Source organism: Stegodyphus dumicola, chromosome 9 (genome assembly GCF_044657685.1).
Source record: "Stegodyphus dumicola isolate Sdum_Otavi_A_Nest chromosome 9, ASM4465768v1".
Lineage (NCBI taxonomy): Eukaryota > Metazoa > Arthropoda > Arachnida > Araneae > Eresidae > Stegodyphus > Stegodyphus dumicola.
In genome coordinates this window covers 92,351,796-92,376,040 of record NC_140776.1, presented here as the reverse complement: position 1 = coordinate 92,376,040, position 24,245 = coordinate 92,351,796, and the positions used below count along the sequence as shown (strand labels likewise).

At 32.3% G+C, this 24,245-nt stretch overlaps 1 protein-coding gene across 2 annotated transcripts in view; it reads right to left on the bottom strand.

The window, feature by feature from the left end:
* LOC118188548 (protein eva-1-like) overlaps window positions 1-24,245 on the bottom strand; it is a 596,222-nt gene that overhangs the window by 73,527 nt on the left and 498,450 nt on the right. For both annotated transcript variants that reach the window (XM_085823764.1, XM_085823765.1), the window contains exons 5-6: window positions 18,186-18,332; window positions 6,677-6,856 (exon numbers count right to left, since the gene is read on the bottom strand). In XM_085823764.1, the coding sequence (XP_085679890.1) occupies window positions 6,677-6,856; window positions 18,186-18,332 (327 nt within the window). The remainder of the gene's footprint in view (window positions 1-6,676; window positions 6,857-18,185; window positions 18,333-24,245) is intronic.

The following is a 24,245-nucleotide window of genomic DNA, read 5'->3' as shown; positions in this document are numbered from 1 at the left end:
ACTCTTATCTGAAATTTTCAAAAATTTCTATTTTCCTTATGCAAGCGTTCTACATACATATAAAAAGGTGATCAGATTTAGAGTAAAATTCGACAACCGGGATTGGTATTTTATTTAAACCCATAACAGCTTTGAATGAAACTATATATTAAAATAAAAATCCAAAACATTTCAATTTTAGGACTTTTTTATCAATGGAAGCAGCATATTATATGTTGCTTAAAAGTGATAAATCAGAAGCGATACTTTACCCGAAGCTCTAACCGATTTTCCTGAAATAATATATCATTTATTATTAATAATAGGGGGAGCGGAAAGTAATGTCGTTTCTGCGCATGTCGACAACAACATGCTAAGGGCAGAAGTTGAAACAAATCCATGTCAGACACTCTTAACCAACCTTGGTCGACCATCCAAGAACATTTAAAGCAGAATGAAAAAATAAGCAAAGCAGGTGTTTGAGTCCTCCATAATCTGTCCGAAAAGAACAAAGCCAACCTATCCATCACATGCAACGTCTTGCTTCAACGGCACCATACAGAACCGTTTTTTGATCGTTTGATTAGTGGAGACAAAAAAATAAGTCCTATATGATAATCCAAAACTCAAAAGGCAGTTTTAATAGGGGTTACAAAGGGTTTACATCCCGAAAAGGAGCTTCTGGGTGTTTGATGAAGTATTCGCGGATTTTGTTCATTTTGAATTGCTGAAACCTGGAAAAACTGTTAATGTAGACCTTTATTGCGAACAATTGGATCTAGTGAACCAATTTTTAATGGAAAAATATCTGGCGATTGTCAACGGAAAAGGCGTCATTCTGCAACACGACAATGCAAGACCGCACTGTGCAAGACGAACACTGGAAAAATATAATGAATTGGGGTAGGAGGTACTGCCTCACCCACCATATTCGCCCGATATCGCCCCCTCGGATTTCCATTTATTCCGATCCCTACAACCTTTTCTTAGTGACAAAAAATTTGAAAATTTGGATGATGTCCAAAATGCCATTTTCAGATATTTTACTCAAAAACCAATTGATTTTTATCGGTCTGGGATTGAAATCGGCACGCTAGATGGCAAAAGGTTGCTGATAACGAGATTAAAAACAAAAACTTGTTACAAATTTATTCGTTTGAATTTAATGCAAGAAAGCGACATTACTTTCCGGTCCCCCTATTATATTATTTTAAATAACCCAAGCTTCTCAAATTTGGTATTTAAAATGGTTTGTAACTGAGAACAACATATTGTATTTATAAGCATTTAGTATGTTTTTGAAATTGTGGTAAATGCGGCGAGAATAAGTCAATTATGAAGGTGAGCTATCGTTATGAAGTAATTAAATTTATTAAACCCAATACTCAATTTTGTGCTTGTTTCACTTTTGTATTTGAATTGCTTTTCCAGTAAAAGGACGCTGCCACCAAAATTTATCGCTCTGTGTTATTTTTAAAGAAATAACGCACCAAACATAAATAACACAGTGAAAATGCTTTTGATTATTAAGTCATTAATCTGAAATCTTAATTACTGTACGACCAGAGATAGATGGTAGATGTGATATTTCCAAATCAAAGCATGAGAACGGATGTATACAAGAACACGTATCGTTATTATTGTCCACTGTATGAGGGGTATAGTAATAAAGAATAAGTAGTGTTCATAATGAATCCTGAGCCCTAAATTTATAAGCAAATTAGATTTCTTTTACAAAACATTAGCCGTAAGAGATAGTTTACTTAAAGCACTTTCGTATTCCGCCAGTTCTATGTCTTAAAATGGAACTTGACTTAACATGTCGACATCGGATTTTTAAATGTTCATCTCGAAAGCAGGTCGGTTTGAACGTCTAGCTAGCACCAAACTGCTGACAGATCTTTAAATCTATTCTGTCATCATCGTTAAGGAAGTAAAATTACAGAGGATATCTTTTACAAGTCTTGATTGTGAAAACCTCAAGGAAAATTACAACGGTAATTTCATATTCGATAAATTAAAATGGCTTTTATAGATTTTGTGATTTGAATGCTCGTCTTATGTTGATTAACTGATACAAGTCTTCCCCTCACCTCGAATTATGTATGAAAATTATGTGGTTTGAAAATTTTCACTTAGGAATATATAGAAAAGGATTTTATCTTTAAATAAATAAACATACATTTTATTTTGGTTTTATTTTTTCGAAACATTTTAGCAATTGTTATAGACAAAGCATATGGAAAAGAAAAATGTTTTTCTCAGTTTCTTTGAAGAAAATTTGTTGAACACATTTCCAAATTCTTGTTTCTTTTGGATATTGTTATACATGAAAAAGCTTTTCACATGTGAATTTTGATAAATTTATTTCATTGTTATTAACTGATAAATATAAATCACTTTCTTTGTTTTATTTTTATTTTCTTTATTTTATTTTTATTTTATTATTTATTCCCATTTTCTTTAAGTTATCTAATTTTATAACTATATTGTTGCGTGCGCACGAGTTCCTAAGAGATTGAATGCAAATAGGTCTGATAATAGGGGTGTCCGCCGATAACATCGCGGCAAAAACATCGCGGACGAAAACGTCGCGGAGAAAACAACGCAAGGAGAAAACGTCGTGCTACAAAACATCGTGGGAGAAAACATCGCAAAGAGAAAACATCGCAGTTCTAAAACATCGTGGTACAAAACATCGTCGTCGAAAATAAAGCGGTTCAAAAACTTCGCAGTTTAAAAACATCGTCGTCGAAAATATCGTGGTAAAAAATAAAGTATCTACAAATGATCGCATGACGATAACATCGCAGACATTCTTTTTTCGGGTTTTAATAATTGGAAATGGATATTCCCATAATGATTTGTGAGCGCAAGATGTAAAGAAGGATAATTTTTACTTTCAAATTTTTTAAATAACTAATAAATTTTTGCTGAAAAAGTAAGAAGGAAATTTAAGCATCAATAATTAAATGCAACTTATAGCTTATACTTTTCATGAAAAATTACCAGTAAAAGCATTATAAAAATTATTTATTAATGGCCTTTGTTAGTTAACTATGTCGGTTTAAAATTCCATTAAGTGCTATAAGTTGCATTAATTTTCTATGCTTAAGTTTCCTTCTTGTTTTCTCAGCAAAAATTTATTAGTTAATAAAAAAATATCAAAGTAAAAATTATCCTTCTTTCCATCTTGCGCTCACAAATCATTATGGGAATATCCATTTACAGTTATTAAAGAATGTCTCCGAAAAGCATGTCTGAAAAAAGCATATCTGCAATGTTATCGTCATGCGATGATTTGTAGATACTTTATTTTTTACCACGATATTTTCGACGACGATGTTTTTAAACTGCGAAGTTTTTGAACCGCTTTATTTTCGACGACGATGTTTTGTACCACGATGTTTTACGACTGCGATGTTTTCTCCCACGATGTTTTGTAGCACGACGTTTTCGCCTTGCGTTGTTTTCTCCGCGACGTTTTCGTCCGCGATGTTTTTGCCGCGATGTTTTCGGCTGTAACCGATAATAGGATAATAAAATTTATTTTATTAAAAGAAACACTTCAGATTTCTGGACTTTTCCACAAAAATACTCGTACAGGTGTTCACAGTATCACGGAGTACAATCAGCAGTTACGCTTCAAACTACTAAGAATGTTAAACACAACGCAATGCAAAGTGCATCTAAAGAGAAAACTAACTCGGAAATATCACCGATCTCATGCTGAACTAACAACTCGCAACAATAGCAACAAGAAAAACAGAGAGCAAATGCTCTCTCCTGCATTATATATGTTTCAACCGGTCGAGATATTTCTAGTACTTTCTGCTTCTTGAAATTACTAGAAAGCAATATGAGGGCCGACTTACGATTGCAGCTAATACAGTTGAATTACATTTATTCAATTAGAAACCTATTATGGTAATAACAAGGGACGGGTCAAAATGTTGCTAAATGGTCGCCAAAATCGTTGTCAGTTTGGCGACATCTCGCCGAATTACGGAGATACCCAGTTATTCAATGTTAAGTGGACTTGCCCCTGTATTCTTACTATGTATTCTTCTCTGTATACCCTGTATTCTTCTATACGGCTAGTTTTTTTTTTTTTTTTTTTTTCTTTTAGTCCAAAGGAGCTTTCTTCCTGAAGGACTATTGTTTTCGTTTCGCGAATTTGCACTGGTTAATGTCCGTTTCACTTTTCAAACTGTTACCACCAAATTTTAGAGTCTTGTATTATATTTGAAGAAATTAAATAATGAAAAATCTGCAAAAATGTATGTACATTTCTCGCATTGTGATAAAACAACGGTACATAGAGACATCGAATTTTAAATGACGTAATCCTACTGCGAATATGGGCATGCGAAAGCCCAAATTTGAAATTTGGAATTTGTTTTTTTTTTTTATTATCGATTTCGTGTTTTTTGTAAAGTTTTAATTCACAAACTCAAGTATTTCAAAAGCCCACCAGCGGCCGAGCGGTAAAGACGCTGAACACTGGTAGTTCGGTCCGAGGTTCGAATCCCGCGAACGGGCTGGCTGCATGGGCGTTTTCGTGGTTTTCCCCATGTGTAACGTGTATACGAGCCAGTTTCCCTTAGAAAGTCCTCCACGAAAGGCATCCCTCCCCTTAGGCAGATAGCCCTAGTGTGCTTTGCCATAATTAAATACACCACACCACCAAGTATTTCAAAGCGAGCAATGGCAACGTTGTACAGAAAAAACATTTTTACCTCCAGCGCGCGAATCCCTGTATCGGAAATTCTAAAGATATGCTCAATTTAAAAATATTTTGCGATATTGTTTTTGAACTGAATTTTATCGTTAAAGTGCAAAGAACGTGATATTTAATAAATAAAGGTAACAGACATGTACTTCCATTCATACAACTTTTCTAAATAAGGTAGAAAATTTTATGAAATTATTTTCTGTGCTGCGGGTAGGAGAGGTTTTGCAAATATAAAATTTTAAATTTTAAATAATCTCCATATAACGAAAAAAGCCAATCGCTGAAACGTTCATTATAATTTAATACATATAATATAAAATACAATACATTTAATATATTAATAAATAATTTTAGGTGATTAATGATTCTCTACCTATTAAAATTTTGTCCTCAAAATATGAAACTTTCAGGATAAGCTTATAAAATCACGATGAACATTTTATTTATTGAATCTACTTATTGAACCGTACAAAACATTTAATTTTGTGCTTATAAAACCTCTTATTCTGGCATAGAAACTATTTTCAGAAAATGCTTTATCCCCTTTTATGAAATTTCTGTACATGTCTAGGATTTATTTGTGCAACCACTAGTCGTAGATATATCATAAAAATGCCTTAAATAAGGAAAATCTGCATATTAGACGCTTTCAAATTAAATAAAAATCATTTTTGGAAAATTTACGAGATTAAAAAATTCTATATGGTTGTTTCCCGAAACTCTATAGTTAAATTTAGTAAATTTTTTACTCTTTTCAGATCTTTAATTTTAAAGTCTGATATTCAAAGGTCATGGAAAAATTTAATTATTTATATTTCTAGATACTGGAAATAAAATATGAAAATGTTTCCTGATATTGATAGACTGAATTATAAGCTTTATTACTATGCAAGCTTACATGAAAAACATTTGACCTATAAAATATTTTCCATAAGGGAGATCATATTCATAGAAAAACTTACTTAAAGACTTACTTTGTTTGAAAATGCTTTCGAAAATTCAAATGTAACAAATTTATGTCATTTAATGACACCATTTTCAACGCTTCGAATTATTTAAATTTTTTACGAACCTTCAAAGAATGCCAAAAAACTTGTGCAAAATTGAAAATTTTGAAATTAAATAGCTTGGTCAAATTTGTCGCACGGGTGTCAACTTTTTGTGTTACACTTTCATAATTTGCATAAACATTTACTGAACGTAACTAACTATAAAAACTTAGAAAAGTACAAAATAGAATTTGAGTTTATAATTTTTATAAAAGAGTTTTTAAACTTTAAAATGTCGGAATATGAATATTTGCGTCATTTAAATATTTTTGTTATTGGAAGTACATATCTATGTCCAACAGTTGCATAAATAAAGGCTGCATAGGATATTTTATGAGCGTTATGACAAATTTAAAAACGTCGCTATTAATGTACTCACAACATCTGATTTAGCAAGCAAAATTATAATTGAAATGGGTGAAACTTTTTGGTTATTTAATACCCATTAATATTGTATATTTCATTTTGTAAAAACGTAAATGATGCATTGAATTTCATTGATAAAATTGCAGCTTTTATTTAAAAGAACTGCCTAATGTAGTAGAGCGATACGTGGAAATCAAAACCTTTCGTTACAATAGAAGTGTGGCATTCCGTTCGACCGAACTTTTTATTAATGTCATAAATTTCCTGTACATACACGCTGCTGTCGTCCATTCTCGTAGTGTATAAAAATCGTTGGATAAACTTCATTAAATGTTCAAATTAAAATGTCGGTTGGACTAGTGTGTGTATTTACCTCTAGACTTCAGAAATTGTCGGCCATTTTATGAAGTGTGTTACGATAAGACGGAAGCTAGACAACAAAATGTCAACGGAAAAAAAAATTCAGCAGCTTTATGCAGTATATTCTCAGACACAAAGGTAAGAAGGAATCTACATAAGTAAATATCAAAGGAATTTTAATACTTGCCTAGAAGAGCTTTCAAAGTGGGTGTCACTTTCATCGGTGGTTGGGTAGCTTCCAAAAGTGGACCCATGGTAGCATCGGGCATATATCGAGGTTCTTCAATGAAGCCGGTGTAGTCACTATCCTCTTGATCCTTGTCCTCGCTACCACCGAGATCTAAGTCCTTTAGAATTTCTTTTGGAACTGTACGAAACAAAACCAAGAATTAAATGAATTCTCAAATTCAAAAATAATTTTGTAGCAATACTTGTTAAATGACCTGAAATTAAATAACTATTTTCCATTTCTGCAGTTTTATAAACGGTTTAGAATAAATCATTATAACAGGGAGACAATTTTTATTGTTTAAGTTTTGTCCTTCTATGAAACATATGCACATGCTAAACCAACAGAAAGTTCTTCACGAAGGTAATTTTTCTGAAGGATATAGCTCTTTAATTTGTAAGCAACTAATTAATCAATAAATCAAATTCTAATTAAATTTCAAAAACGAACCAATCTATGATGCAACTAGATTCTAAGCCAATATTTCTAAAACTTTATGCGGATTCTTTAATACTTTGAAAATCTGACGGAATGTGTAATAAATTAACAAATATTAGCAAACACTAAAAATAAAACTTAACTTATATACTTAATATTAATTTATTCCATTTGCCGAAAATAATGTATTTCTATTTTAAGCACTTGAACTTGAACTTCCAAATGCTGATGGTTGCATTTTTTTAGAAAATATTTCATCCGGCGGTCTTAATAAAAGCAAACTAGATATGTGCTGTTGTTAAAAGTAGCACATCATAGCAATATTAGTTTTGGATACCCGATACTATATGCATGTAAGATAAGAGGAACAGTTTGAACACCTAGACCAGGAAGGAATAGTGTACTTGTAGTTATTAGCATCAGCGTAACTATAAATATCGTGTATCTGCTCCAGTCTTGTGCATTTGTAAGTATTGTAAGTACCACATCGGTGTATTGCACGAATTGTTTTTAAGGGGACGGTGAACTTAAAAAAAATTTTTTTTTAAAGTTTTTGTGTTTTCAACAAAAATTTTACACATATGCATATTATAACATCAGTTTATAAAATATATGTTCAAAATTTAAATTTATTTTAAAGTAAAAATTTTTAAAGCAAATAATTAATTATTTAAATTAAGGATTAAAAATGCTCCTTGCGCTCTAATTTTCAATATTTTTTCCTAATTTTTCCTTTCAATTAGTTATAAAGACTTAACAAAAGATTTTGTGTCTCCTTTATTGAATATGATGAATCAAAAATTTTTAAAAAGGAATTTTGTGTACTTAAACCCAGTTTTCGGAAAAAATATCACATTTTGTTAAACATTATCACAAGTTTAAACTTCTTAATAACCTTATATCCAAAACCGCATACACAGTTCTACTGTAACATATAACAAGATAGTTTCTTCCAAATATCATTCATTTTGAACTAAAATTGAGTCGCATGCAGCATTTTCAAGACATAGGAACTGCCAAAAAATTTGTTTTGTGAAAAACGAATTTAAAGTTTTTCTTCAAATTTACCTTTAATACATGGTCATGAGAAAGAGTAAATGAACTTTAAATATGGATTTGTAAGCAATAGATAACATTTTCGTATGATTTAACTATTTTTTATTCTCATAATATTAAATATGATAAATATAAACATAGCTCAAATTGGTATGTGATTCAAAGTTATAGGGAGAAACAATTTATACATTATATCCAATGAAACTTTTAAAATTCACCCGCATAGTATGTTTTAACTTCATTTGTTACATTTACATTATCTTTTAATGCTTTACAATATTTTTTACTGTTCCAAGCAGGTAAACTTCTCTTTTTGCTTTGGTTCAAGCGAAGTTGATCCCGCTTTTTTGCAACGAATAGGGAAAACGAGCTTCCCCATGCTCTACGCGTATACCATTTACATAACCAAAGTTAAATTTATTAATAGTTGAAAATCCTGACATTTCTAGCCTTTTTTTTTATAAATAAACACTTCTTTTGGGAAAATATATAAATTATAACTGTTAAAATACATTTTTTTTTACATTTTCTCCAAAATTTAGTTTGTATTTTTTATACATTTTAAATGCTTGTAACTTCTTTAAAAATTAGAAATTAGAATATTTGAATTCGTTTTTTGCATACGATGTAGTTACATATATGGAATATTGCGAGAGTAAAAAATCAAATTCAATATTTTGGTTGATTTTTAGCTATTTAGCTAAGTCTACCGTCCCCTTAAAACATATTCGATATATTAGCATTTTTATTAACGTCTGTTGGTAAATCGCGCATTTATAAATCATTTCTGCACTATTATTTGCCTCTGTAACGTATATTGTTCACATATTTAGATATCAAGGGCATGTCTCCCAAATCAGAATGTACTGTTTATGTGCGTTATCGTGTTAATGCTGAGTATTAATGTATGCGTAACTGCTATTGTTTTTGCTAGTGTATGTCCACATACTCTTTCTTCATGTCTCATCTCTCCTCTACTCTTCCTGACTTTCATCTTTTCTTCTCCCTTCTCTCTCTGTTGTTCTCCTGTGTTTATTTATATTTATATGACGCTCACAGCATTATGTTATTCTACCACCTATGCAAAGCTGAAACCGCTCCAGTATGACACTGTAACCTCTATGTTTCAAATTATAATAAACTCCCGGTGCAGCCTTCTGTGGCACCAGGGAGTTGTTGCTTCTAAATAGGGAAGGACGCGAGACACATGCCTGCTTACCTATGTCAGACACCAGGCGTCCCCGTCCTCCGTTACCTGTCACCTGCATGTAAGATAAAAATATATAAAAGAAAAATTAGAAATTAGCATCAGCCCCTTAATGTTTAATTTGGTATTTCTCTTACGTATTATAAAATAGCAATACTTTACTCCACTGTGTCATTTCGAAATTAATCCATGTCATATGACTCTCAGATAACATCGGTGATGTAAATGGAACTAAGACTCATACAGCCAATAATAATTTTACAGTAGTATTAATTATGCAATCAAATGCACTGAGAACCAAACCTAACTCATTCTGAATGAAGATTTTATCCTGAACACAACTGCGCTTGCTTTCTACACTTCGGCCTAGCTGGACTGCTGCTTGCTGTTCTTGTCTTAATGCAAAGTTATCAAAAATGTAAGCATTTTGAAATAGGTACAAGTAGTGTACCAAGTTGTTTGTGGCCCCAACATGTTTACTGAAATAACAATGAATGAAGATTTAATCTGCTTAAGCTGCCAGTTTGTTCTTCATTATGGATCAACATTTCAGCATTCTATGTTGCCCTTGGGGTCTGTTGCTCGTGATTGGAGAGAGCGTGATATATACAACTGTTTACACCAATATTAGACAACAGGTGTCCCCGCCTTCCGTAACCAGTCAACACCAGCATTCTACGCCATCAACGTATCATACAACATTACAGCAAAGTTTGATCCCTTACATGTACATGCAGACATAGCAAACTAAACAAGGACAAACAAGCTAACACCGTTATCAAGATCCTTAGGCAAAAGAGTGGATTGCGTTTTGAACACAACGAATCTTCTACAGTAGCAGCTGTGGATTTTAGTTACTCAAATATTAAACCAGCAAATGTACTTCATATTATTAAGATTTTTCAAAGTAAAGTTGTGAATTTTATGAAGAAACTTTTAATACAGTTTTATAAAGTCTTTGAAGAGCAAAAGTCACAGTTATTGAATATTTAACAAAGAGAGTTTTTTTAACCTATGCGGAAAAATTAAGCGCCCAAAAGTCTCTCTGCATGTGTTTTTAAATGTGATCAGGGAGTGCCAAATTTAATAAGATGCTAAGCATTGTAAAGTGATCGATGTCATTAAATTCATAACATCTCCACAAATATTTCATGTAAAAATATTGATCATTGTGTACGTAACTTACGTAAGCGTCATCATTTTTTTCCTAATTGGAGAACTCTTCCTACCTTTAGTCCTGAAACTAGTTTCACAGAATTATCTACATTGTTTTGAGAAACATTGTTATTATGAGTATATTATCTGTGATCATTATCTATGATTTAAGGAAATAAAGTCATTAAGTTCGGACATCCAACACGTATATATAATTCATATTTGCTATATCAACGAGTGAAACGAAGGGATGTCCAAATGCGGAGGTTATCCGCACTTAAGGAATATTTTATCATTACGCATATGAAATGAATTTTTCACAAACGATAATCATTTATTTACTGCACATTTGAAATATCTGTAAATGAAGAGATGCCATAAAATTCTAATAATATTTGCAAGTACCTCATTATTATAGCTTTCTATATGCAAAATAAAAAACACCTTTTTATATTATTTAGGTTGTAAAGGGAGAACTAGGATTCAAAATTATTTAAGACGGTTATTAAAACAAATGAGGGTGGTGGTGTATTTAATTATGGCAAAGCACACTAGGGCTATCTGCCTAAGGGGAGGGATGCCTTTCGTGGAGGACTTTCTAAGGGAAACTGGCTCGTATACACGTTACACATGGGGAAAACCCAAAAAACGCCCATGCAGCCAACCCGTTCGCGGGATTCGAACCTCGGACCGAACTACCAGTGTTCAGCGTCTTTACCGCTCGGCCACTGGTGGGCCAAAACAAATGAGGAGAAGCCATTTTATGAAAAAACTAAATAAGTAAGTAAATAAAAATACTAAGAAAAGAGAACCCAATAATGCCTTTTATAATCTCACTCTCAATTTTTTAAAGTTTTAACCCGAAGTCTTAAAAAATTGCGTATATTACGAAAACAATTGAAACTTATTTTACTTTTAATTGTTTGTTATTCAATGTTATGTTAACAGTTATTACTTCGATTTTAAGTTTTCAGAAATGTATGCATACAATTTCATTTGAATTAATTTCAATTATAATACCGATCAATAAAAATACTTTCTTCAAAAAATTCAATTTTCCGATATTCCACTTTTGAGATTCTGTTTGTAATAACTTTTGCTGGCGTAATTAAATTCGTGAAGATACATTTCACACGGGAAATAGGGAAAAGGAACAAATGGTCATGATTAAAAAACATGTTGCTTTCCTTGGTAGGTATACACAGTTAATTTAATTAACGTTTGTAATAATTTCACATTGTGTTTTGTTATTATTCTTTATATGGCAGAATTTCAGAAATAAATGAAATATCATTATTGGATTTTTTACAGGTAAATCGTTTGTAGACTAAGATATCTGCCACATTTAATACAAAATGGTAAAGAATTTTTCCATTTGCGCATATTTGCATATTTCCAAACCCGCATATTTTTCATGTTATAGCAAAGGCACTTTTAATTAATTTGAACTTTTCTAACATGCAATCATTCTTCGTCACGCAACAGAATGTTGTGCATCTCAATTCGATTACTACTTTAATAAAATTTAGACTAACATAAATAACAAAATACTAGGAAAATCCGAAATTTCCGGCATCGAAAATCCGATACATCCGAAATTTGCAGAATTATGTAGTTATTTCTAATGCCCAGTATTATGTTAAATTTTCATGCAAGATAGGTAGCTAAGCAAAACATTAATTCGTGTACGGGCCTCTACCAATGATCTACTATCTGCCGTAAAGCCTATTTTCTATAGAAATCAATATCCATAAAGATTATATTTCCTTATTATAATGCTATTTTCGAGTTAAATATGTTCAAGGAAGCTTTTAGTACCTATTTAACTTAAAAGATTAAGTCTCTCTACTCCATTTGTCAAGGTCAAATTATGCGAATCTCACACAGTTAAGTGGTGACAGTTAACTAGATTTAAATAATTCAGGTAAATAAAAGATAGCACATACTGAGGAGAAAGATTCTTTGATTCGATTCGCGATCCAAGCGTAATTTCACTCTCTTTGTACTTGTTAGAGACAGAATCTGCCTCAAACGGAATACACGATAGAGTTATTCTACAAACCCCAATAAGAACCGGCCAGAATAGTTAGTCAAGGCCAGGTTATACCAGTCTTGCAGTTGAGAAGGCATTATCTAGAGTTACATAAGGAATCTGGTTAACTCGCTTGGAAATACCCCTGGTTAAAACAGCGTTCTCAAACGCTTTTCAACCAGTGACCACTTTTCTAAATTTCTGCGGACCATCTTGCTCTTGTCCCCTTCGAAACCAATTTCTTAAGCGTACTAATATACGTATTTTGTTTTCCTAATGGCGGATTCTAGCCGTTTACAGACGTTAACCAATACTAAGGCGGAAGCGGTTGTCCCTTTACTATGCAGGCACTTAACAGGTGGGCCACTGTTGCCTTCTATGAAGGGACGGACAAATTACATCCATGCCTTCTCCGGGATTCGAACCTGAGTCCTTCTGTAAGGCAGTAGGTGACACTAACAAATTTTCCGTCTGAGCGACTGTATTGTTAAAATAACATCAATTAAAATTGATGCACGTTTTAAGTAATATTAAGTTAATAGAAGTATTTAAGTTAATAAATAAAACATTACATTTGCTTCTTAAATTTCAAGACTATTAGAGTTTGCATAATCTTCACCTTATTAACTAAAAATTGAATAAATATTGACATTCAGATTAGTGGGATGGTTGATTGGTGTATTTACTAGTGTATTTAAGTCAAAAATGATCATACTGCACCGAACACAGAATTAATGAGAAAGATGAGCTTGCCCACTCTAGAAAACGGGATAGACGGTTGTCATGTGTAATTTGAAACTCTGAAAATTTCAGCTGTGATATGGCACACGCAGTTAATTTGAATTTTATATTTTGCCTTTTTTTGGAAATTTGGAGGCCCATAAAGGCAGGCTTCGACGACTGTGGTTCACGGATCAGAGACTGAGAAACGCTGGGTTAGAGGATTCTGAGTACAGAGGCTAGCCTATATCCAGGCGGTTAAAATATTTAGCAAGCTAAGGATTTTATGACTGAGAAATGAACACAAAGTACTTAATTTTTTATTCATATCCATCTAATAAATTTTGTAAATTAAACATGAGAACGCAATAGATATTACAGTGCTTTTACTGAGAAAATATGAGAATAAAAAAATCCATTTACTGAGGAGCATTTCATGATGCTACAACTACCTTCTACAATATTTTACGCAAAAATTTAGAGCATTAAATCCTCTTCTTTAATAAGAATAAACGATTTCTTATCAGATGTACGTATTATCAGATCATAAATCTTAGCCATGCCAAATTAATATACTTTTACAGATTCCTGGATTGTTAAGCACTGCGATGCATGAAATAAATTATAATATATAATAAATGTTAACAATTAATGCTTTACTAATTTCATATTTTCAGATAAGCGAAAACTTGATCACGAATTTTAATACTGGATTACGTACATCAAACTTCTAGTTGGCAATGCATATATTTTAGAAACTAAATCAAATTTCTAATTGATGAGCGGTCCATGAAATACCTTTATGAGGGAGAATTGCTCTACTAATTAGATGCTGTACTGTAATTAGTTTGAGTTTCTGGGGATGTATAAACAGATAAATTTAAGTAAATAAATTTACTGGGACACAACGCCTTCGGAAATGTATATTCATTTCTTTAATGCACAATAGGAAAATTAAATATAAAAAATCCCAGACAGTTTTGGAGAAATAAATTCCGGTTTCTTAGCATATAAAAATCAAAGTATTATTAAAAAGAGTTTTCATCTTTAAGCCAGACTTAGGTTTGTTTAATACTCGAATTACATTTTTTTACACAAACATGCAACTGCTGAAAAAAATACATTTTAAGAAGCTATTATACTTAAGAACTAATTTTTAACAGTAGTATCGGCAAACAAACAATTGTTAAAACGTTTTGAAACGATTTTATAAAAACAATCGCCAAACAAATGAATTTTTTTAGAGGTTTTTTAGTATCTGTTTCGCAAATGTAAAAAATGAGCAAGTGGAATTAAATTTTGCCTTCTTTATCTGTGTTAATTAGTTAAGAGAATTATTGAGGTTTAAAAAATAATTTTTGTTTACGAAAAATAAAACAATAAACATAAGATCTTTAATTTCATTGTTTGTATCTAAAGCAAAAACACAAAATCACACATGGATACAAATAAAAACATTAAAATAAAAAAAATCCACAAAAATGTAGGAATTTTTTACTTATAAAAACCCTCTAGACATGTTTTTTAGCGTAGATTAAAATATACTTTAAATAAATTTCTGTTTAAACGGATGAGAATGAATCCAACGTTATAGCATAATGATTTACATAACGATTTTTTGCATCCGATAAATGAAAGAACGCGGATGAAAAGAAACCCAATGTCTTCTCTCCAGACAGGCAAAGATTAGAAAACTGCAATCTTCAGTTTATTCGACAGAACTGCAAAGCTATTTTTTTTTATTTCAAAGCAGAACACAAGGCGGGCATTAAAAAGATATATCGGGTGGTAAGGAAAGTTTTCCGCTAAAAAATCATCTTTGATAAAGTTAAGGGAAGAAAAGCATGAAAGCAGTACCTTTAGTGTGATTTGTAATCACACCCCCTCAAATCTATGATTTTCTGCCAAAGTTTTGGTACTTTTTGAAAGCCTTCGGCCCAGAAAAGTGGTGACCGCGAGTCCAAAAACAGATCAACCTTATTTCGGACGTCCTGTGCAGAATGGAAGATATAGCTGCAAGTACGAAAAAATTTAAAAGACGGAAGGAGCGATGTCGGGACTATATGGTGGGTGGGGCAAAAGATCCCATTCAAGTCTGTATAGAGCACAGTCGGTGAATGAAGACATAGGTGGTCTTGCATTATCTTGATAAAACATTATCTTTTTATCCGAAACACAATTCGACGTTCATCTTTGATAGCAGCGTCAACACGGACCAGCATCTTCTTCTACATATTAATGTCGAGGGTTTTATCATTTTCCAGATACTCTTTGTGAATAATAAATACCACGGCAATAGCACCAGATACAAAGCATGATCTTTTCGTAAGGCAACTGTTTTGTTAGTTGCGACTCTGCCGACGAGCTCATCGGAAGCAGGCCAACCCCCTTTTAGGCCTGAATTCTTGAAGTAAATCCAAATTTCATCACAAGTGACAATCCGGTCCAGAATATTGTCCTTGCATTGATATTCGACCAGATAAGTGCAGACCCGAACACGTCTGTCCTTATCTGTTTGATCCAGCTTAATGCGGTCCCCAGCAATTGAACGTCAAGTTTATGCAATGCACAGAGTGACCAATGGACATGGCACTAACTCCTTAGCAAGCTCTCGAGTGGTTGCATACGGATCTTCTTCTACGGGTTCTCGCAGGCGGACCTCTTAAACATCAGTAGGCTGGCCAGAGCACTCTGCTTCTTGAATGTCATAATTCTCGTTTTTGAACTTTCCGTACCAAAGCTTCACAGTCTCACATGATACAAGATTAGTACCTAAAGCTGTATACATAATTTGGTGACATTCTGTAGCTGACTTTTTGCAACAAAACTGGAAGTAAATGATGGTTTTAAATCGGACTTTTTCTGAAATGATATGAAAATTGTTTTCAATATTTCAATTCTACGACTCAAATTATTCCTAAATATTACATTTTGTAAAATTCGGTGCGAACTTTACGGAGAAATTCAAAAATTTATCTTGGCGTATTTTTACAGTTTTCGTCAAAAATAATTTACTTGGCGAACTTCTAATTTATACAAGCCTATTTTCGTTTTCTGTTTTTCACTGTAGACGAGCGGAAAAAAGTCATCGTTCATACTTGCAAAGAACATTAACAAAGTGCGTAAACCACATTTGGCGTTATTACCTAAAAAAAAAAAAAAAAAAAAAAAAAAAAAAAAGATGCCAAATTTCAAAACGCTCTACTATGCAAATTAATGTATATCTTAGAATATTTTGAATAAAAAACTCTAATTTTTTGCAGGTGTGCCTTTAAAATTTTGTAGGTTATAATAGAAAATATTTTTCGAAAAATTTATAAAATACCAATTTTAACAATAAATAATTAAAAATGTGCGAATTATATTTGGATTAAGCTTAAATTTCGAATTCTGAAAGAATGAATCAAGTAAGTTAAATAAAAAAGCAGAGATTAATAAATATATATCAAATTCAATTAACATTGAGGAGCTAAAATTGTGAAAGCTAATTTTTTAAAAACTACTAGTGCGATTTTTACAAAACTTGGCAGTTTGGCATAATTTGAGTCGTAGAATCGAAATATGGAAAAATATTGGCATGCCAGTTCGGAAAAATCCGATTTTGTGTCAAAATACCTATATTAGAACAATGCTATATATAAATCTAATACATATCCTAATCGCGCTTTCGAGATATGAAAAACACAAGTCGAATTTCATCAATCGGCCCAGTAGCACGGGAAATGTAGAACTGTCCCCCTTTTTGTTTTCCTTCGCAGTGTACATGTCTCCAACTCGAAGATTTTTAGCAGACCTTCCATGCAGCTAATGGATCAATGTCATCAAACCAGTTTCATTTATTACATTTATGTTTCTGGATCCGATTCTGTATTTCTTAAAATATTTCAAATATTCATAGGAATTAGACGAATTAACAATCCTGCAAGTTGCCATGCATGTTCAGCTGTCATTTTTTTTTCATTTGTTAATTTGAAAGAAATTTTCTAGTTTTTTATCGCGTGCCTTTTCGGTTGAAGCGGAAAACCATACCGCTAGCACTCAGGAGGGCCGTAGTTCGAATCGCAGGCACTGCTGAATTTTCCTGTTTCCTGCTCGAAAATAAATATTATGTATTCAGTAACTATGGTGAGATTTTATCTGTTTTTAAATTATTCTTTACACTGAACAATTCAGAAGCAAATAATATATATATATATATATATATATGTGTATGTGAAATATAATGTAAGAAAATAGATCTCTAATAAATTGCTATTTTAATCAGCAATCTAAATTTCTTCTTAAGATTTTATATGTCCCCCTTCTAACACCTGCCACGCATCAAAATTTCTCAATTATTTCTAGATCTATCCATATATATGGCTTAAAAATGCTGATGACATAACGCTAAGCAGCTGATAATGTCTTTAACACATACAGATAATTTAATTTGCTGAACTATATAAGGAATTCATATTGAATGATTATTTAAATCGAAGATTTTAAACCTAATTTTCTTCTAAAAGGCGCTACGTTTCGTTTGAGTAAATATAAATTAAGGATGGATAAAAGTTTTTTCCACAATGGCAATACTTTATTTACTTTTTACATCACATATTGGCAATAGCCTTACAGAATCAAATATGTCAATTTACATATGTGGGTAATTACTTTAATTAAATGATGATCACGTACGCTCGTATACAAAAATGTTGTTTCAAACATCGAATCACATATTTTTCAACCTGATATAGAATTGAATTACGGTTTGTTGCTATTTGGAATAGTAAGTAGATACCATTTCAAATAGAAAGGACCTTTTAAAGAAAGAAAAAAAGTTTGCAAAGTTAAAAACCGGAGGACAACAGATATATACTCACCACAAGTATGCACAACTTTTAGGAAAAGTCTGGTACCCGCAGGACATCCAGGAATTCCAAAAGTACCTACATCAGCTCCTACGGAACACTTTCGCCTGCCATGGCAGCTGCTCATAACTGTTTCTGTCGCATAACTCACTTGACAATCTAAAAAGAGAAATATATTAAATATAAATTTCCAAATTTAAACAAATTTTAATAATTAAGAGTATTATTAATAATTTTTTAATTCTGAGTTTAAATAAATTCATTTTTTTCAGTTAAATTTTATCTAAAATCACAGAGATAAAAATGCATTCTTGCGTGCTAACTGGCTCGTAATAGATTGAATGCAAATAGAAGCAATTATAGTTTGATAAAATTTATATTACGAAAAGGAACGCTTTACTGTCTGTAACGTTCCACAAAAGTACTTTTACAGGTCTCCTCGGTATCACACACAGCAAAGTCAGTAGTAAAACTTTAACATTATGCAATGAAAATCGCATCTAAAAAAGGCGAAGGTCCTACAGAGATCTTTCAGTACTCCAAACTCACGATGAAATAAACAACTCAGAAACTGATGCTACCTTTGGTTTCATAGTTTTCCCTCGGCCGCCGAGAAACTTCTAGTACCTTCCACGTCTTGAAAATACTAGAATGCATAAGCGGGTCGGATAAGGTTACGTTTACAGGATCAATTACATTTATTCAGTCAACATCAATTACAGTTATACAGGGACCGGATCAAAATTTTACTAAATGGGCGCCAAGTGTCGCGACGTTTGGCGATTTGTTGCCAAAACGCATCGCCAGCTTGGCGATATCACACCAGTTTAGCGAGAGAGCAGAGCCTTATTTATTTTATTTGATTATACAAAAGATACTACAATTTCACTAAAATATATAAAAATATATAAAAAATATATATTTTCACATATATAAAAAATTCGTAACAGGATAAAGTATGAAATAATTTTAGTGTTATTTTTCCAAATACTTTATACTTTCAAAAGTTCATTTTTGAAAATTATTAGAAAAGCTTTCATTTGAAAGAACTTTATAGAATACGGCTACCGTAAATATATGTATGTCAAGAACCTGTCTCTTTTATTTAACAGTAACTATTAACTCTTTACAATGCAAAATCCTCTCATCATATGTGGCTATTAATTCTAAGATACTTTTGATTTACAAAATTCTACGATACTTTTGATTTTATTAGCTTTAATTTCAAATGTATTATTTCGGAATCGCCCTCATTCTCTGTAACTCTTAAATAAAGGAACAGACCTGTAGTCCAACGTTAAATGTTCGGAATATTAGTAATTGATTCTAGATTTGATTGCAATAATAGGTTGAACTAATTTATCATGTCTCTTTAATAGCACCGTGGCGTGGAAATGATTAGTTTACAAAATATGGCAGATGTCAAAGAAACGGCGTCAAAATCACAGATGCAGATACGTTCATTTAGCTCGATTTATTCATTAGCTCGATATGCATCCATTGTTCCTAAACACAGTATTAGTTATTTAATTGTATCAGATATTTTATTTTTATAACAAATATTTATATTTATTTCATTTAGTTTACTCTAAAAAAATGTAACACTTAAAAACAAATTCGTGTTTTACAATGCGCCACAAAATATCAAGTCATACTCTATGCATGAGTACCTTAAGATAAGCGATTATCAAAGCATATGCAACAGAGTTTATCAATCGGTTAAAATAGAATGAAAGCACGATTTATGATCCTCGTAAATATAACTTAAAATAGAATTTAAAGAGAAATAGTTTCTGCTATGACAAATTAGAAACAGTTAACAACCTGAGATTAAAAAAATAATCCCAGTAAAAAAGTGATATGACGATATAATTTATTTCAATAACCAACGTATCGGGATTTATAGCTTGAAAATTTTACGTAACATTCCACGTGTTGCGTATCATATAATTTCAAAGGCGTACACACCGGTAAGTTGATAAATAAAATCTAGCATTTATAAATTAAATGTATTAAACTCATACTGAGCGTTTAAATGACAATGTTCGATAATATTCGAATTTTAAACTTCGAATTTTGAAATCCATAATTAAAAATTTACTACGTTCTTTGTATCTTTCATGTAGTTCTGTAAATTATATTCCGTAATAAATATATATACTAATTTAAATTGATCAATATTTGTATTTACGAAATATGATCTGTAACAGAAAAAAAATGAAGACTAATGCAACGTAATTCAGGTTAAACTATCAATAGGTGGAATAAAAAACGTCATATTTGAAATTGTCCCCAAACACATTGCAAATCTTAAGTGAATTATGTAGCAGGTACAAGACTGTATACAGACGTATAAAATAAATAGCCCACACACCAGTCTCACAAACATAAGGTTAAATTAACTACGGTTGTTGTTAAAATTCAATGTTTCGTTGGATTAAGTTACCATCGAATTGGTTCAAGGAATTCAGTTTCGAGAAGTAAAAAGTCACCAGCTCGTAGAATAAAATAACATTCTTCCTTATAAATTAATGCCAAATAATAATTTAGCATGCATTAATGATGTTTTATTGTTATTATTATTACTATTATTATTTGCAATAGGTAATATACATGACATATTAACTTCTTAATGCACCAAGAAAAATTCAGAAAGTGATCTTACTACCAATAATTTCTTTTTATTCTTTGACTGGACTTCTTTTGACCTCTTTCTTTATTTGAACTCGAAAATCTACCGGATATATGCTGTTGTATCCAAATATATATTTTTAGTATCTGTGCCTGCATTAGTATTTAGTGCTTGTGATTGTTACTGTCTGCGTTAGTATTTAGCACCTAGGTTTGTATTAGTATTTAGTATCCGTGTAGCAATATGTAAAATGTATAGTTTAATGTCGTCATCAACATATGTAGCATTTTAATAAACTCCCGATGCGTTCCTTGCGGGGCGCCGGAGGACTGTGGTACTAAACAGTTGCGGGATCTTGACAATACCCGATTAGTTTATGTAAGCCGTTCGAATATTTAGACCCGCTCTCACTTGTCACCTGTCTTCAAATCTGGAAAAAAAAAAAAAAAAAAGAAAAGAAAAGAAATCTTGAACTCATTTATTCGGGTGAGCGAAAAAATTTAATCTGGTGTAGATGACTCAACTCGGTTGAGTAAATTAAGAAGTTACATGTATTTATATATAAATTAGCGAAAATTATAAACAATTTTATAACTGAATTAAATCAATTTCGGATTGAAATTTGTAAAATTAATATAACTTCGTCTCCAGAAATAGATCTCTGAAAACAAAAGTTGAACAGTTTTATCAGTTTATGAAATGGGATTCACCAAACCTTAACTTTCAAAAAAAACGCAAAATTTGTCAAATAGAAAACAAATCATCACTTTCGCGTTCGTTGAATCAGGATTTAGTTATATTTCATTTTGCTAATAACCCACATTTGAAGCATAATTCGTTATGGCTTTCCTTAAAACCTATATTTTTTATATGGAGCCCAGGGCCCACCAGCGGCCGAGCGGTAAAGACGCTGAACACTGGTAGTTCGGTCTGAGGTTCGAATCCCGCGAACGGGCTGGCTGCATGGGCGTTTTCGTGGTTTTCCCCATGTGTAACGTGTATACGAGCCAGTTTCCCTTAGAAAGTCCTCCACGAAAGACATCCCTCCCTTTAGGCAGATAGCCCTCGTGTGCTTTGCCATAATTAAATACACCAACACCACCACCTTATATGGAGCCCAAGTCAGTATAAAATAGGCATAAAACTCATATTTTTTACAATTTAATACACACGACCAAAATCATTAAATATCACGTGACTGCAATATCATAAATTCCTATTCGTATTCGTATAGCTAAAAGATTAAGATATAACGTACATCCGAAATAACCATTTAAACTTCCGAGAAAAATAGTTGGAATATCGCGACTCAGAGTAATAAAATTCCTTTTACATTATTACTGAGCATTATATATGCTGAAAAGAAGGTCTGGCCTCACTCCACAACCATAAATTGGAATTTTCAGTAAAGTAAAACTTTTAATTATGTATACTTAACAAGAACAAGATATTTCATAAAATATGGTAACTTATCTTTCGAAAATATCTAGGGAATTCGAGAACGTTTATTAATATAATTGGCCCTTTAAGGAGGACGACAATTTTAAAATCCATACACAGAATAACAGCAGTTATGCCTTTCTAAAGTATTAAACCGTTCTTAATTAACATTTTAACGAAAGGGAGGAAGTTTCATCCTTACCAGGTTTAACTAATGATCTGAAGAAGAATTATTTGTAACTATGAATTTTTAAGTTACGCTGAATATTCTAAATCGAAGACTTTTAAAGCATAAAATCATGAGATGATATTGAGTGAAGTTCGCATAGACTACAAAGTTCAAACTTAAAATTTCAATAAAAAAGACAATAAAAAGTCTTAAATGATGCTTAGTGTTGAAATTCATTATACTGATCTGACTATTTTAGCGAAAAAAGCACATGCACTAAGGAAATAAATCGCCAAAGGAAACAACAAAAAGTAGTCATGAATTCCTACTCTTGAACTAACTGCTGAAACGTGTTTCTAATACTAGTATTTATCAAGAAAAATATATTAGAAGAGATTTTCCTCATTTACAGTAAACCATACTTAAGCCAAACAAAATACTTCTGTCAATTTTGACATAATACTTAACAGCTAATATCCTAAGCAAAATATCCCATCAGCGAACAAGCAGATAAGATTGCCAAACCTTGAACTGAGGTTTTGGCCTGGATTCAATCGCAACAGCAAAGCCAACGAAGGTTTTCACGGTTTTCCTTAATCGAATTTGAACCCGTTCTTCCGGGAACGTCTTCTACGAAGGAATTCCTCCTTTTATAGAGATAGCCCTAGAGTAATTTGCGCCAATTTAGTAAATTTTATGCATAAATGTTTTTCAAAGAGAGTACTGTTCATGGAAAAAATATACAAAATCAATTTTATGCGGTTTCTTAACAGTTTTAGGTTTGTATTTACAAGTAAAAAGCAAATCATGATGCGATTTAGAAATTTTTCGGAAAGCAAACCGCATTGACGTCCTGATATTTCATTTTTTTCTTTTTTATTTCCAACTAAAGCTAACTCGTTTGAGTTTTCTCAGAGCTCTTATACCATGTTAGTTACATTAATTGTAGTGTGAAATTCATTAGCGCATATAAAATACACACATTACGTTGAAGTTCTGAAAATTTTAGTAGTAATGCACATATATAACAGACAGAGAGATTACCATTCAGAAATCATTTTATGTACGCATAATTATCAGCGAAGCTTGCGCAGCTTATCACTGTGTAGAGATGTCCAAAATCCACGTTGTCATGTCGAAATAAAAATGAGTCACAGCCGGAAAGGTCGCGCAGATTGACGGCATATTGGATAAAAAGGCAGATGTTGGAGTTCCTGTGGTAGTCTATCTATACGGTCGACTAGTCTACCACATGGTCTCTAGTGGTAGTCGATTACACTCCTGGAACAAGGCTGTTTCCAACTCCGTAATTGTTCTCATATGAAGATGGAAAGATGAAACTGCTGTCCCAGAGAATCCTAAATATACTCTACAAGGGTTAAGGTCAGGAGATCTGGCTGACCGATCCATACGTCCCAGAGAATCCTAAATATACTATATAGGGTTAAGGTCAGGAGATCTGGCTGACCGATCCATACGGCGAATATCCTCCTTTTACAAGTTAACATCAACCATCTGATCACCATGTAAAAGAGAGTTGTCGTCCATTCAAAGGAACCACAGACTAACTGCACCTTTGAAAAATAGAACATAGAGCTCTTAATATCTCTTGGTTGTACCTCATAGCATTTAGGCAACTTTTGTCAAACACATGCAAGGTTGTGCGTCCGTCCAAAATGATACCTGCCCAAATCAGTATACCTCCACCACCGTAATGATCCTTTTTTCTGATGAGGGGAGGGATGGTATCGTCTGCCAGGCTCTTTCCAGATAGAGAATCCCCGAGAATCAGTTTTCAGACTGAATCTTGCCTATCAACAAAAGCACGGCC